The sequence below is a fragment of the Onychomys torridus genome, chromosome 4, assembly GCF_903995425.1.
Source record: "Onychomys torridus chromosome 4, mOncTor1.1, whole genome shotgun sequence".
NCBI lineage: Eukaryota > Metazoa > Chordata > Mammalia > Rodentia > Cricetidae > Onychomys > Onychomys torridus.
The window spans coordinates 14,976,404-14,993,436 of NC_050446.1; the positions used below are offsets into that span (position 1 = coordinate 14,976,404).

Here is a 17,033-nt window from a genome sequence, read left to right on the forward strand (position 1 = left end):
AATAGTAATAATAATTATTATAGTGTGAGGTAATATGAGGTATGTAGAATCCAAGAGGAAGCAGAACCAAGAGCTAATGAAATATACTCAGCACCAAAGGATACAGAAGCCATAATATGGCTGAATTGTATCTGTAGGGCAAGCTTGCCTGTTGCCTGTTCTTTTCACCTTGTTTTAAAGTCTACCTGTGGATGGCTCTTACTGAGCAATCCACTCTGTTTTCCATGTGCTCTGTGACCATGGTTAGCTCTCTAGTGTCCTTTATGGAGCAGCTGTGGCCTGGATAGGCCCCATATTCATGTTAGAACTGTTCTTGACAAACAATGTTGGTTATGACAAGAAGCCTGGGGGCCATCTATTTCAGGGAGGGTAGAAATGGGCAAATTCTTCATCAGGATGTACACATTATATAGGTATATGTGATTAGAGCAGAGTTTCTTCCAATCTGAAGGGCTCCTTAGTTGGGACAAAGGCCATGGGCTCTTGAGACAAGACTCTAGTCCTCTCAGCCTGACTTCAGTTAGTTGGGTTCATTGTTAATTCCTCCTTTAGGCTGGGAGCATAGGTTCTCTGTGGTTTGCACTAAGAACTAAGTCATAAATGGTTTCTCTTGGTTGAATGGCATTTGTATTGCAGGATGCAGAGGGCTCCACGTGTTTGCATTTGGCTGCCAAGAAAGGCCACTATGATGTGGTTCAATATCTGCTTTCAAATGGACAGATGGATGTCAACTGCCAGGTAAATCCGTTTCACTGTTCAGTCACATAGCTGTCCCACATCCTTCATGGCATCCCCTTCTCTTAGTTCAGATCCTTAAAGGTCCACAAGTCCTACGAGGCCTTGTCTTAATTTCTATTGCTGTGATAAACACCATGGCCAAAAGTAACTTGGGATGGAGAGGGTTTTTCTTATCTTAGAGGTCTCTCTCCTTCATTGATAGAAGTCAGGGTAAGGACCTAGAGGCAGGAACTAAAGCAGAGACCATAGAGGAACACTGCTTACTGGCTTGCTTCCCATGGCTTACTCAGTTTGCTTTCCTATATATTCCAAGACCACCTGCACAGGGGTAGTAGTGCCTACAGTAGGCTGGGCCCTTTCATATCAATTATGAAACAAGAAAATGCCCCCACAGACTTGCCTACAAAACCAATCTGATGGAGGCATTTTCTCAACTGAGGTTCCCTCTTTCCAGATGACCCTAGTGTATGTTAAGTTGACTAAAAAAATGTCTAGCACGGGCCTCCTCCCCACATTCTCCACCTGCTCTGTAGGGCCTTTCTGCAGTACTTGGCTAATGACCCCATCCTTGGTATTTCGCCAGGTCTCCTCACGTCTGTTTAGTATCTCCCAAACTCCCATGCCCAGGATAGCTTCTGCCCTCCTAGATTAGGGCACCTCCCTCCTAGATTTATTTGTTCCTTGGCATTGGCATTGTCTCACTGTGTGTGTTTACCAACCTGACTCCCCTGTTCCCAGTCATTACGGTTGTGTTTTCAACAGTTCAGGCACATAGTAGATAGCTACAAATACATGTCAAGTCCAGCAGATGATCTCAGAAGAGGTAGCTTTAAGATTGTTCAATACAGGCCATAATAGGAACTTTGATTTTTAGTTTGGGGCTGCGTTTCCATCTCCCTCATCTCCGGCCTTTTAGCCCAGGCACTTCCTGTCATTGGTTTAGGCCTGGCTCCTTGTACTGTCTTGTCTGTGACCTCCTGCTGCATAGACCAGAAAATAGCAGCTTGTAGTTGGGCCCTCTTCCCTCCTTTTTCATTATCTAAAAGTAGCGTGGCCTGATTGATTTTAGCTGCCCCTAGCATTGTATCTGTAGTCATCCTGTTGGGTTACTGTGAGACATTCTATCCCTTGTCACTCTGGGCTGGCCTTTGATGCAGCATGTGTGCTTCATGTCCCCATTGTCTCAGATGATGCCAGTAGTCAACTATAGAGACATCACCTTCATTTGTGGAGACTATGTTTGTCTACAATAATATGCAAGTGTGGGTGTACAGGAAAGACCTTTGGAGGTGTTGGGGAGGAGACTATCTCCTACCTCCAGACAGATGAGTGGCAACAAACCATGCAGTTCTGCAGAATACCTTTTCTGATCGAAATGAAGCTACTTAACTTGCATTGATCTCAACCATAGGGGTAGGAAGGCAACTCATGAGATTCCTAACAGACCTTGCAGACTCCACAGACATGATTGGTTTTTCTGACCTTGGCCTTCCAAAAGAGGCAGTGGCAATTACCTCTGTGCCTGATATCCATCAGTCTGTCTGCTGGTTGGTCTTGTGCTTAGTTATCAGTAGGGCCAAGAACGTGAGTGAAACATTCTACTCATGCTTCCCACCAAGTTTGCTATGGGTCCTCCCTGGGTTGATTCAGGCCGACTGAATGTTCAAACCTGACAACAGGATTAGCTGGAACAGAGTGGCCAGCCAATAGTCCACCTCTCTTATTGCAGAGGGGCTGTGTCTTTGGTGGGAGTCAGGTCTTGTGCTTTGGCTTGCCAGAAAACAGTTCTCCAAGGAAACTCCCTGAGCGAGCTTCGTGACGTCGTCCTCTCACTTACTGTCTGGAGGTGATGTCTTTTGTCTCTCACACTCAGGATGATGGTGGTTGGACACCTATGATCTGGGCTACTGAGTACAAGCACGTGGACCTGGTGAAGCTGCTGCTGTCCAAAGGTTCTGATATCAATATCCGGGACAATGTGAGTATTTCATGGTGGTTTAGGAATGTTAAGGACACAGCCTTTTAGAAGGCTGGAGGGACCAGGTCACTGGGCAGCTCCCTCTGTCTGAAGGGCCTTTGATCTCTGAAATGGGGTTCTACCACATGATGGCTACATCTCACTCACTGAACATGGAACCTGTATTGAGTCCCTGTGAATCTGGCCTCTGTGTAGTGTTCAGGGTGGTGTAGCTTGTGTGAATAACTGCCCTGTACTTTTCTGTTGGCCCATGTCCCTGACTGACCTGGAGGAGGAGCCCAAGAAAGGTCACTAGGAACCAGATCTCATGTAGGGGGGCCATGATTATGTCCACTCTACATTAGCTATTTTGAAAGAGAAAGAAATGGGAATGTACTGATATAAGATACTCTACGGATGCCTAGTTTTATGGGGTCAGTTCATTTGCCCAGAAATTATAGAGTCCAGAGTTAGAGAAATAGTTTTGTTATCCCACTAGATATTATGTGACTTTTCCTAGGGATAGTTGAACAAATGTCTTGTCATCCCAGATAAGGGCACCCATAACAGACCAAAGAAACAATTGTACATATCTATTGCAAAATTATTTTCCAGAAGGAGATGCAAGCGATATCTACCCCCTTTTTAAAGGTCCCAAGGACAAACTGATCCACCAGAGTTTACTTTAAGAAACCAGTGAATTTATTAGGGTGGACCCTCCAACATCAATCTAATGAAGACAGTTGCTTAACAGACTTGACCAGAGATTGATCTGACCTGGCCAATTCCTTCATTGAAATTCCCTCTTCCTAGGTGATTCTATCTTCTAAGTTGTGTCCAGTTGACAATAAAACTGCCCAGCACAGATGTATTGCCAGCTGTTGGTATGCAGCCACCAGCAACAGAATACCTTTATGCTTGTGGGACCTTAGAGCTCTCCCCTCCCCAGCCAGTAACTCCTGGGAATGCTTCTGGCCCTGCGATTCTCATTTAACAACCTCATGGCTTCCAAGAACGCCTTTTTCCACCCATGCACTGTGCCCTCATTCAAACTCTTTTAACTGCTATTTTTATTGTTCTTCCAGATGCTTTTCCAAATCTGCAAGTTACTCAAGAGTTATATAATGAAGCCTTGTTACAGAGAGGGGACAAAATCTCTTAAGGGCTACCCTAGTCTATTCTAAGCAGATTCAAGTTGGGTAAAAAGTAGGAACTAAAAAAGGTCCAGTATAGCATGAAAAGATCCTATCACTTATATGAGTTGTGTTTAAAAGCAGAGTTGGGTACAGTTACATGAGTGGGAGATATTAGTCCTCTAGCCTTCCATAGTCAGCCATCTGGCTTTATTTTAGGGTACTGCTGAAGTTCTTAAGTTTTATCATTTTCTTTTTTTTAAATTTATGTGTTATATTTAGGGTTGGGGTGTACATATAATAGGGCTTTATAGAGGTCAGAGGACAGTTTCCAGGAGTCATTCCATTTTTTCCACCTTTATGTGAGTTCTGGGGATCACACTTAGGCCATCACACTTCCTTGGCAAGTGCTTTTACATGTTCAGCCATCTTGCATCTCACAGGCCCCCAAATTTTATAATTTTCAAATTTTATATTTAAATGTTGTTCAGTTCTTTGACTTGCATAGCTTTGTTGAGAAATGAATACCACTTAGCTCTCAAGTATTGGTGGCTATTCCTACAATATAGAAGGATTAGGTAACTATCAAGTTTGGCTTTTGGTTTTGTTTTGCTAGTTAGTTTATTGTAGACAGGGTCTCATTATGTATCTCCAGCTAGCCTGGAACTCAATATATTGACCAGGCTGACTTCAGCTTCACCGAGATCTGTCTCTTTTGTTTGGGGATTAAATGCATGTGTCACCACACTTAGCCCTTGTTTGTTACTTATATAGTTTGACACTTCTTTTTATTTTAGCTACTTTGTTGACATGTAGTTGCATACTACATGAACTTAAAGTTCACAGTGAAGATGGTGAACATAGCCATTTCCACAATGAAACTTTCCATGTCTGCCTTCTTTCTGGATCTTACCATTTGTTGTGGTTTTATAAAAATGGAGACTAATCCTCAGTGGGAGTGACTGTCTTGGGTTCGTTGTATACTCTGTTGGTGGCTTGTTCTATTTATGTGGCTATTTACTGATCCTCTATTGGTAGACACATGGCTGTTACAAAGTTGGTGTGAATATTTGTGCCCTGACTTTCCCCAAATGAGTCCTGGAAATGGAAACTATCTAGAGGAGCCACCACATTGTCTTCAGGGTGATTGTGCTGTTTCTGGCTTCTGAGAGTCTAGGTACCTCCATGTCCTCCACAATGATTAGTAGTAGGTCACTTCTTTATAGTTTTAGACACTAACCTAGGTGGTTTTAATCTTCATTTAATTTTTACTGTTGATATTATCATCTTCTTGTGGGCTTTTTTTGCTGTTTCATATGGTTTTTGTTCAAGGATGTATTCAGATCTTTAGCTCATGATTTGTTGAGTGACAGCTGTGTGTGTGTGTGTGTGTGTGTGTGTGTGTCTGTCTGTCTGTCTGTCTGTCTGTCTCTTTGTCTTTCTGTTTTTGTTTTTGTTGTTGTTATTTCCCCCCTTCTCAAGATATGATCTCACTGAGCAGCTTTGGTTGGCTGGAAACTTGCTATGTAGACAACACTGGCCTGAAAAAGTGCAAACATTAGAATATAGTTTATTTTTGTATAACTGTGGGTCCTGCTTTCTATATTCTATTTAAGACACTGTTGCTTAGCTGGACATGATGGTTTATGCTTCTCACTCCCAGCACTTGAGAGGCTGAAGCAGGTGAATTGTTATGAATTCAACCAGGCCATTTTGGGCTAGAGTGAAACCCTATCTCAAAACAAACAAAAAACAACAGCAACAACAACAAAAATCACTGCTTAACTGAAGGTGATTTTCCTCCTGTGTTTTTACAGTGGCATATAGTTTTTAGCTTTGCATTTAAGCCTGTGGTGTATTTTGAGTCAATTTTTGTATACGGTGTGATTTGTGGATGAAGTTTTTAGTTTTTTGAGACAGGGTTTCTCTGTGTAACAGCCCTGGCTGTCCTGGAACTCACTTTGTAGACCAGACTGGCCTCAGACTCACAGAGCTGCCTCTGCTTCCCTAGTGCTGGGATTAAAGGTGTGCGCCACCACCACTGCCTCTTTTGTTTTCCCTTCCCATGTGAGCATTTGCCAGTGCTGAAGTAGAGAAAGCCGTCCTTTTCCATAGAGCTGGCAGGACATCTGTCAAGATCTCCTCACAGAAAGGGGCCGGCCCAGCCTCATACATCCTCGCTGATGCAGCACATGTGGCAGACCCCTTGTTTCTTTGTCTCCCACCTCAGACTTGAGGGTACATTTCCCTGTGTTACGGGCACATTTCACTGTGTTACCTGGGCGGCCATCCCGAGCCCTGCTCACTGTTACTGCTGAGCTTGAACAGCTTCACTTAGGGAGCCTGTGCTTCGGGGGCTGGTCCTCCCTACTGCACTTCTGCTCCTCTTGCTGCTTCCTCCTGCCATTCTTGCTGAGCTCCTCACTCTTGGTGGCAGAATAGTCTTCCCCCACCTCATCTTTGGAAGATGCTTTTGCCTGGTGCAGCGTCCTTTCTGGTCAGTGAGTTGTGTGTTGTGTCGTAGGCTAGGAAGTTTTGGAAACTGTTGTACTTTTTCCTTGTTTCTTTGTGTGTAATAAATTACTTTCCTTCAAGCTATTCTGAAGACTTTGTGATGTGCCTTGATGTTACTTATTCCTGTGTATGTATAGGTTGATTGGATTCCTTAGCTCTGTGATTTAGGGGTTTTGTCAGTTTTTGAGAATTTCTTCAGATGAGCCTTCTTGTGTTTCAGGGACTCTGGCTGCATGTGAATTAAACTGTAAGAACTTGTCCTGTAATGGCCTTGGATGGTCTTACCTGCTTGTGGAAACTGGCTTTCCACAATTCTAACTTTTGGTTCACCTGGTTCTTTCGTGTCCTCTAATTTACGGCTCCTCTTTGTTTGTTTCACCTTAGGCATTGTTTTCAGCTCTGGAAGTTCTGGAGTTCTTTATTGTGTGTTGGTGGGAAGAGTGAGGGGTGGATTTTTGATTTCTACCATGTCTCTTCTTAGCTTCTACCAGGTGCTTAATGGCCAGATCTGCCCGTTTAGTATCCATACCAGCTCTGATTTGTCAGTGGTCATTTTTACAGCCTGTTTATGTGTCAGAGGCTTGAAGCCAGGTGTCAGTTTGCTGTTAACTTCTACCTTCCCGTCAGTGTTCCTGAATCCTTTTTTTGTGATAGTCGTTGATTGATGTGAGGTCTGTCTGATGACATTGTATTATGTTCTCTGGTCTGGTCTGGTGAGTCTACAGCAGTTCTCAGTGCAGGGTGATAACTATAACTACCCCTGCCAAAGGGGGTCCTACCCGGGTCTCACCTTATGGTCTAGAGGTCGATGGTACTTCCTGCCTGGCTGAAAGACTAAAGATCTTTGGGTATTTTCTCCCAGGTTTGCTGGTGTGCCTTAGTGGGAAGCCCAGTCTCCACAGACTCTTGTAGCAGCATCTTCTCTTCTGGTTTCTTTGGTGTTTGACTGTGTAGGCAACTCCAGCTCCCTTGGCTGTCTCCTCTATTGCCTGTGTAGAGTTGATAACCATGATTTCACACTGTTCTGTTTCACATTTCTTGCTGGTGGGAGAGTATGTCCACTGAGGACATGAAGCTGCTCAGAAGTGCTGGCCAGCATTGTAGCTCTGTAGAGTAAGCTGTCTCCTCAGAGTAGGACCTTAGAATTTGAAAACAATGTAATTCTGGCTAAAAGGCACAGGTCATTCTGCTAAGGAAAAATTGCCCTGAGGGGCAGGACTTTGTCTGAGCTCTCAGATATGTGTGGGATGTAACCAAATAAAATCAGAGGGCTGAAAACCACTGAGGATGGCAACCAGAGAAGAACTCAAGATAACGACAGAATACTAATGTTTACTAAAAGGAGCTTGCTTTTAGTGTTTCCTTTAGAAATAGATGAAACAATAAAGCCTGTGCTTGGGGCAGTTTGTGGGTGAGGATGATAGACAGTACACTCTGTCTCTGGTCTGTTTTTATGTTTTGAGTGTTCATTGAATTGAAAAGCCCTGACTGCATCTTAGCATGTGGACATTGGAAGGCAGACAGTCCAATTGTTGGAGAGCACCAGAGTGTTACAGATGGATGTGACCCCTGAGGGCCTGCAGAATGGGTCCCTGGGATATGGCTTGGCATTGCCCCCTTGCCAGAGAAGGCAGATCTGATACCAGGGGGCCTGGAATGGCTTCCCCTACAAAGACTCTCCAGCAACTAAGGGGTGGTCAAGCTAGACTTTTGTTTATGGCTGTTGTGAAAATTACTGAAGATTCCTGAGGGGAAGGAAGCCACAATGAGCTGCTCATAGAGGGGAAGCCACTTCAAGCCAATTTTTTATCTCTAGCCAGCAATTCTACCTCTGCGTGTTTAACCTTGAGAAATAATCCAGAAGAGAGAGGAAAAAGAGAGGGGAAAGAAAGGATAAGAATGCTCATTAGTATTGCATTCCAGAGAGAAAACAGGAACATTCAGCAAATTAAAGTTAGTAAATTATGATTTGGGCTATCCATTCAACTGAAGGGAAAGCTCTGAGGCTTTATCATGAGTAGCTTATAGTTGGAGGCCCAGTTGAGGTGAGCCCTCAGAGGGATGGTGAGCTTAGGATGGGCAGAGGTCGGCAGGGGCTTGTTGCTATTGTGTCCTGACATGAGAATATAGTAAGTATTACTTCATGAGTTTTTAAAGTGTGTGTGTGTGTGTGTGTGTGTGTATGTGTGTGTATGCGTGCCTGCCTGCCTGTGCACGTGTGTGCATGCACTCAGAATCCAGGAGATGTTAGATCCCTCAGAGCTAAACTTAGAGTCATTTGCAGGTGCCTTGCTTGATAGATGGGTGCTGGGAGCCACACTCTAGTCCTGATCACAGAGCAACAGCTGCTCCTCACCACCGAGCCGTCTCTTCATCTCCTGCCCTTTAAAACTATTTAATCGAGAATTTCATATATTAACCACCTACTCTTCCCTCCTAACTTCCCAAGATCCACATCTCACCTCTTTACCCCTTCCCAGCTTAATGTCCTCCATTATTATTTAAAAAAACTCAACAAATCCAGCTGTGCTTGTGTGATGTGTGGTTGACCTGCCAGGGATCCTTGAGGAAAGGGACTCTCACCCAGAAGTCATCAACTGTCAATATTGTCTCTGCTTTCTTCTTCATCTTGTATGTGAGTTCTGGGGATCAAATTTAGGTCCTTAGTGCTTTTACTTGCTTAATAATCTCACATCTACCTGGCACCAGGTTTTGTGATTTTCAAATCTTATATAGGTGTTGTTCAGTCTTAATAGTTTACATAGGTCTGTTAAGAAGTGAATACCACTTTTTAAAATAAGTAGAAGAAAAGTGTACTACTTGTCATGTTAATAACTACCCTATTCAAGGTAATATAATTCTATATTTTTATTCTATTTTCAAAATAGTCTATGTGTGATTATAGTACTTTTTCCCCTTAACTTAAAAAATTGTATTTGTGTGTGTTTGCACATGTGTGTGTGTATGGTTGTTGAATCCCTTGGAACTGGAATTATAGATGATTGTGAGCCACCCAATATGGGTGCTGGGAATCAAACTCCGGTCTCTTGGTCCTCTGCAAGAGAAGCAAGTGATGGTGACCATCTGGCCAACCCTATATTATATTATTTTCAAAATGAAAAAAAATTTTTTTTAATGCTGCAGTTTAGATAGGCATTTTGCTCTGTTTGAGCTACAGATCCCTTCTCCAGTGTAGCCCGTGCCAGGAATAACCAGCTGTACTCAAGTACAAAAGCTGTCTTTGCCTAACCCTAGCATTATGTTCTGAGCCAGAAACCATCTTCACTGTGCTCTCAATTTTATCTCTGTGCAGGAGGAGAACATTTGTCTGCACTGGGCAGCATTCTCAGGCTGTGTGGACATAGCTGAAATACTTCTGGCTGCCAAGTGTGACCTGCATGCCGTGAACATCCATGGAGACTCACCTCTGCACATTGCAGCCAGAGAGAATCGCTACGACTGTGTTGTGTGAGTGTGGCCCTGCACCAATATAGCCCTTGCCACCAGGCTATGCAGAGTCGCTGCTAAATGGCTATATACACACTACCTGGAGCTGATGCAGTATATATAAGTGGAAGTATCTTTCCATTTGACATCTCAGACCAGCTATGGTGCACTTTTAGGCTCATAGTTGTCATAGAAAACAGAAACAAACAAAAAACCCCATTCAAATCCTTAGTTGAATTTTGACCTAGTCTCAGATCCACCAACAGTGTTGGGACAGTTTGATTCACAGGTTCCATCAGGAACTGGGTGCTATTGGTTCTACCCTCTTAGTGGGTGGAAATACAGGAAGTTGGTTTCCCATACCAGCAGTGGTCTGCCTGGTGTAGCATCTCTGCTATCTTTCTTAGAAGGAGAAGGAGGGCAGTGACAGCTCTGATGAGTAGGTAGCTCCTCTCCTTCACCTGGAAATGAGAAATGAAATGGCTTTGTGGCACTTGCAAGTCTATGGCCTGGATATGGCAATCCATGTACTCTAGCCCCAGTGTGGTAACTGTGCTTACCTTCATCGGGCAGATGTGCAATGCTAGCCTTCTGCATACCCCAAACACCTTTTCTCCATCATCATTTCCCTTTGCCTTTAAGGGCACATTTGAAAGCAAAATCTAAGAAAAATTAAATAAGCATTCTTAGTTCCTACACCTAAGTTTAGATGAGAAAACTGATGCCTTATTGTAAATATTGCCGGGAGCAGATGTACTCCTGGGAGGCATGGCTTTGTTCTAGAGTCACTGAACTAATAAGTTGAGTGCTACATAACAGAAAGCTAGTCATTTAACATGTCTTAACTGTGTTTCTTCTAAATTCAGATCTGGATGTTTGTTGGTTACATTTTTCCTTTTAGCCTCTTTCTTTCTCGGGATTCAGATGTGACTTTGAAAAACAAGGAAGGAGAGACTCCCTTGCAGTGTGCAAGCCTCAACTCCCAGGTGTGGAGTGCTCTGCAGATGAGCAAAGCGCTTCGGGACTCAGCCCCTGACAAGCCTGTTGCTGTTGAGAAGACGGTGAGCAGGTGAGAAGGTTCTAAGACTGAGAGGACTCTAGCAGACCATTGACAGGCAGACTGGAAGAGATGGGAGCAAATAGTTCTGAAGCTCAGCTCCCAGGAGCCAGCCTAGTGTGGGCACTGGTTGGCCACTACATCTTCCATATGGCAGAATCTGAAACAGCAGAAGTAACATCTCCCTTTTCCCATGCAGAGACATTGCTCGAGGGTATGAACGCATTCCCATTCCCTGTGTCAATGCTGTGGATAGCGAGTTATGTCCCACCAACTATAAGTACGTCTCCCAGAACTGCGTGACATCTCCCATGAACATTGACAGGAACATCACTCATTTACAGGTTGGTGAGAAGAAGGGATGGCAGGTCCCTAGAACTGAGTCCTAGGACTTAGCACCATTCTGGAAGAAGAGCCCTGGAAACTTCCCAGGAGATCCTGTTCTCTCTGCACTTGCCTCCCAGAAAAGAGATGGAAGAGATATAAAATCTCAAGTTCTGAGTTAGGCATGCCACTGGTTCTCTTAGCACACTTTGAAGGCCTCCTGAAAGCCCTAAGTGTTCCCTGATTGATCAGTGGTTGCTTAGGGCCTTTATTGCCTGGTCCTTGAGTCGTGATTAAGAGGGGCCATGCAGATCTAAGAAGTGACCACTTTGTGCCCCTCAGTCCTAGCAGCTACTGCTCACAAACAACTTTCCCACTGACTTGTTTGGCTGAAATTGGACCTATTTGAAAGGATTATCCTTATGGTTGTGCTTATGGGAGTCCCCTAATTCTCACAAGGTGAGCTGTATAAGCCTTGCTTAGTTGTGAGATTCTGTCCCTCATCTTCCCTGGCCTCGAGTGCAGCGGGCTTTTTAGCCCCCCTGCAGGCTGCACCTGTCTAAACTCTACCTGCTCCCTGCCAACATAGTACGTTTTCCTCAGGATGCCCCCAAGCTTTCTACCTTGCTCCTAAGGGAGCCTATGGCAATTAAAGGCAATTGAGATTTTCCAGAGCGTTTGGTGGAGATCGCAAGGAGGGAGGAGTAGGGTAGCAGGACTGTGGTGCCTGTCTGACATGCTGTGCACTCTGTTCCCAGTACTGCGTGTGCGTAGATGACTGCTCCTCTAGCACCTGCATGTGTGGCCAGCTCAGCATGCGCTGCTGGTACGATAAGGTGAGGAAACACATGTGCTGCCACATGTGCTTATGTGGTAAGTTCTGTGAAAGTGGATCTATGAACATGTTTCCCGATTCTGAGGTGCCCTAGTGACTTTGGGACAGTTGGGGGTGAGCTGGTTGTGGAAAACAAGGAGGAGGAGGTGACAGGCTGAAAGTGAGGGGCTCTTCCAAGCAGATTGTGGGGCTAAGGTGTAGTTTCCCAGAGTCCTAAGGCTGGAGTCCATGTCCTTTATGACTACCTAGACAGTGGTACAGTGGCTGTTCTTCTATAGGCATAAAAGGAAACTTCTGTGTTGTTTTTGTTTGGTGAACTCTGTGATATACAAGTGTCCAGAGAGATGCTTGGTAGAAAGACTAGTCCAGGGCTAGACTAGATGGAGTATCACTAGACACGGTGGCCTGAGGTGAGGGTCACAGGCTTCCAAGTGACTGGCATTGCTAGTGGGAAGGGACACTAAGACAGTAGGGCCTTGAGGCCCAGGATGCAGCTTACGGACAGAGTGTGCAGGCAAGGGAGATGCATAGTCTTCACTTCAGAGGTCATGGATGCTAGAGTATCTGAGTGAAGTGAAAGTAGGCTGCATCATGTTCTTGGTTTAGAAGAGGAGAGTAGATAGGTCATGGGGATGGGAGTGCTTCGGGTGAGGGGTGGGGCTGGCAGGTGTCAGTTATCTTTAGAGTATGGTTATTGCTGGGCTTAGGAGCATTCTGATCAAAGTCCTAGCTGTGCAGAAGACCCCTGGAAGTCTCAGAAGTGCACATGGTCCCAATGTGTCAACTGGAGGTAGACTTGAGTTGAAGAAAGGGAAAGGGTGTATGGCTCGGTTCTCTTGGAGCAGCCAGAAGGTCCTGACTACTGGAGACAGGGCAGGGCGGGAGGGTTAGGAGGACATCAGAGCCAGGTAGGAACCAGGCCTGATTTTCCCCAAGAGGCCCTCAAACCTGTATCATACCTGGTGAAGTTTCGATTCAAACCACAGATGTGGAACCTGACCCTGTTATTCCCCCAGCTGTTAAGGTTTGTCCATAAACTACTGTGTTTATGTATATTTGAGGCCAGACCAGGCACTTTGTGAAAATGTTATTAAAGTTCATTTTAAAAGAATGCTAGCTGACATCTGCTGGCCCCTGTGGCCATGTGTTAATAGGACGGCCGTCTCCTGCCTGAGTTTAACATGGCAGAACCACCCTTGATCTTCGAGTGCAATCATGCCTGCTCGTGCTGGAGGAACTGCCGCAATCGTGTGGTGCAGAATGGTCTCAGGTGAGGGGTGTAGATGCATTAGGTCACACTGGGCCAGGATCATGTATATTTGTGAGTGGAGCCAATGTCTGGGGAAGGCGTGTGTGTGTGTGTGTGTGTGTGTGTGTGTGTGTGTGTGTGTGTGTGTGTGTAAACAACCAGCCGAGCTAGACTGGCTCAGATGTGAGTAGACTTGTTTCATTTGGTTTTAGTGCTTGAGCCTTTACTGTTCAGTGTTAGAGAAAGCCAGCTAACATTGAGAATGGTGGTGTTTGATGGCTTTTCTCAGACTGCTGGTTCCTTCCTGGTACTTGGTCCCCACTGCTTACCTGTGCCTCCTGTGTCACAGCGAGAATCAGGTTCTAAGCATTGGTGGCTGTGGACAGAGCGCACACAGTTGTTTTCTCTTCCCTCTTCACCATATTTACAGATGGCCAATCGGATAGGCATGATCTGAGAGTGTCTAGAAGCATGGTCTCCCTGGTTCCTGCTTAGCCTCTAGGAGCCTGCCTGGCTGCTGGCTGCTGGCTGCTGGCTGCTGGCTGCTGGCTGCTGGCACACTCTCTAAGTAAACGATGGCAGCAGTCTGGGTTCTAGTGGAAACACTCTCGGGTATACCGTAGTCTTCACTGCTACCTCACAGGCTGAGCCAGCTACAGTTGAGGAAAGTCAGGGCTCCTGTGCTTGGTGCTTTGACACCTTGTGTGTGTGTGGTACTGGGTCTGTCAGGTTGTAATATTTCTTGATTTGGAGCCTGTATCATTTTTCTCTATTTGCTCATCTCACTCATTTCAGAATGGATACAAGCTGGTTTGCTGACCATCAGGTACATGTCCACCTCCCCTCTACCTGTTTTCCAGGGCCAGGCTGCAGCTTTATCGGACACAGGACATGGGCTGGGGTGTGCGGTCCCTCCAGGATATCCCACTGGGCACTTTTGTCTGCGAGTAAGTGGGTCCCCAGAGTCCCACAGCTCTGTTGATAACTTTGTGTTTTGTTTCTTTTTCTTTTTTTTCCCACTTCTGGTATTCCTCATACATGTTTGTGCTCTAAGAAGTCCCTGGGAGCATTTGATTCACTGTCATACATGTAAGGCAGTGGAGGTATTGATTGCACCAACAGGCTCTAGAAGCCAGGCTGTGGCTGCTAGTCCCAAAGTTGTATTCAGATTTCCTACTTCACTCACTAAAGGTGTTAGCTTCAAGAATCCTGCACAGTTCTAGTATCTTTGGTAAGCCATCTTTGCTCCTCACTTTGTACTGCAGATGTGTGGGGCCAGTTCCAGGTCCCAGCTTAGCCCATAGAACTGTTTCAGAGTGTCCCATGTCTGCATCCTTGCCTTCCTTGGCACTGTTCTTGTCTGAGGGCACAGAGGTGAGGTGGGTCTTCCCTTTTCTCACTACAGATACGTAGGGGAGCTGATTTCAGACTCTGAAGCTGATGTTCGGGAAGAGGACTCCTACCTCTTTGATCTTGACAATAAGGTAATGTGTTGTGAACGGCCAAAGCGTATGAGCAAATAATTGCAGACTGTCAAACTTGAGTAGTTAGTCTTGGTAGGTTCTGGAAAGTGTCTAGCACTTTGGGGTTGGCTAGCCCTAGAGTCACTGATGAGTGCCCCACTGCTGGTGGGTATAGGCTCATTGCAGACCTGTTAGGTTTTACCACACAGTTCTGAGCACCTAACATGGGAGATCTCTGTGCTTCTATAGCAAGTTACCTACCTCAAGAGAGGAGCTACCTGGGATACCTCACTGTGTGCCCTGGTTCCCAGGCTGCTCTTCTGCTCCAAGCAATAGGGAGCAGCTTATGGAGTCATATGGGAAGCAGCAAGGGATCCAGAAATGGTGGCAGTGGGGGGGTCCTTTGTATTTCCATTGACCTCAGGGTATTAACATCCTATATTGAGAGAGACTGGAGGGCCAAGCTTGGTCTGCTCCAGGAGTTAGGGTTTCCAATGGCTTCAGTGGAAAGGTGCTAAGACCACCTCAGCCCATCACTATTTCTGAATTCAGGAATTGCTGTTAAAAATCTTCTTAAAGCTGGGTGTGGTAGCTCACACCTTTAGTGTCAGCACTTGGGAACAGAGACAGGCAGAGCTCTGTGAGTTTGAAGCCAGCCAGAGTTATGTGGTGAGACCTCGTTTAAAATAAGTAGTAAGTAAATACATCCTAAAGCTCACAGTCTGTGTACAAGTGGGTAAGGAAATAAAGATTTTCTAATCTCTAATGTAGCTACCCAATCATGGCATCAATATTATCCCCAGAGACTCTTGATTCTTGAAGTCACCTAAGAAGGTAGCATTTGTGAAGCCAGATTTAAATTATAGCCAGATGTGGGGATTAGAAAGATGGCACAGAGTTAAAAGCAGTGCTCCATACTCCAGAGGACTTGGTTAATTCCAAGCACACATATGGCAACTCAAAACTTTAGTCCCAGGGTATCTGATGCCCTCTTCTGGCCTCCGTGGGCTCCAGGCACTCATATGATGCACACGTGTGCATGTAGGAAAACACCCATCCTCATTGGGGTGGGTGGGGTGGAAGAAAGCCACCAAAACCCCCACAAAAACCAGGTGTGATGGCACATGGTAGAGGTTCAGCTCATCTCCTTGTCTAGTTTTAGACCAGCCTGGAAAACACTTTAGAAACAAAACAAACCAAAAACACCCCAGAAACAAAAAACAAACATGTTTCTCAGGCTCAAGAGTGTCTTTATATGAGCAGTGCACCAATCTCTGGATTGAGTAGCTTTTGTCTTCCTGTGTGCTTGTGTGTGTACAACCATGCAGGGCTGTTGATGAGAGCTCCCCTCTTGTTGGTGTGGACGCATGTCCTGATATACATGCCATTCTTCCCTTTCTTCTTCAGTGAGAGGGGTTTTTGTTTGTTTGTTTGTTTGTTTTTTTGTAGTATCTTACCAGTCTTTAAGCTATATACTCTGTGGGCTTTTGTAGCCCTTACTTATGTTTTTGTAAAACACAAAGTATTTCCAGAAATTGTTTTGCCTTCAAATTTGGAGCTGCACCGATTGAGTTCTGTGTGTTGAAATGATGTTGACACTCGTGTCTCTTCACCAGCACTCAGCAGTGACGTGTCCTCGGTGCCTGGGCTTCCTCCTGCTGAGTCTCAGTTACTGTAGTTCATGCCTCTTACCTTGGGGCCAGTTTCAAAATCAGCTGGGCAGATTCTCCAGAACCTTCTGCTGGCATCTGATGAGCGAGCACCACACTGAGTAGACAGTCACTTTTGGCAGCTGTGATCTTACCCATATTATTTGATGCAGCTTACAATGTGGTAAAGATGCGTAATTTTAAAAGAAACTACCAGTTTTCCAAAGAGGTTTCAAAGGAGCCACTTTGAAAAAAAAAAGTGGGTGTTTTGGTATTTTTGGTGTGTGTGTGTGTGTGTGTGTGTGTGTGTGTGTGTGTGTGTACGTGTACGTGTACGTGTACGTGTACATTCAGTTTGCAGGAGTCAGCTTTTCTTTTACTTCGTACCTGGTTTATCAGGCTTGGCAGCAAGTGTCCTTAACCACGGAGTCATTTCACTGGCCCAACACTGTTTAATTAAATTTTTTTTAGATGCACACGCATGTTCTAAGTATATTTATTGGTTTATTTTTGGTTTTTTGAGATAGGTTTCACTATGTACTCCTGGTCTGAAACTTGTAATGTAGACCAGGCTTACCTCAAACTTGTCGTGACTGATCCTCCTGCCTCAGCCTCCCTGTGCTCAGATTACAGGTAATAGCAACCATGTTGGCTCCAGACACTATTT

At 45.1% G+C, this 17,033-nt stretch overlaps 1 protein-coding gene across 9 annotated transcripts in view; it reads left to right on the forward strand.

The window, feature by feature from the left end:
* Positions 1 to 17,033, forward strand: part of Ehmt1 (euchromatic histone lysine methyltransferase 1) — a 171,807-nt gene that overhangs the window by 143,712 nt on the left and 11,062 nt on the right. For all 9 annotated transcript variants that reach the window (XM_036183439.1, XM_036183445.1, XM_036183444.1 and 6 more), the window contains 9 exons: positions 637 to 738; positions 2,612 to 2,716; positions 9,656 to 9,810; positions 10,691 to 10,858; positions 11,046 to 11,190; positions 11,929 to 12,006; positions 13,160 to 13,275; positions 14,115 to 14,201; positions 14,660 to 14,738. In XM_036183439.1, the coding sequence (XP_036039332.1) occupies positions 637 to 738; positions 2,612 to 2,716; positions 9,656 to 9,810; positions 10,691 to 10,858; positions 11,046 to 11,190; positions 11,929 to 12,006; positions 13,160 to 13,275; positions 14,115 to 14,201; positions 14,660 to 14,738 (1,035 nt within the window). The remainder of the gene's footprint in view (positions 1 to 636; positions 739 to 2,611; positions 2,717 to 9,655; positions 9,811 to 10,690; positions 10,859 to 11,045; positions 11,191 to 11,928; positions 12,007 to 13,159; positions 13,276 to 14,114; positions 14,202 to 14,659; positions 14,739 to 17,033) is intronic.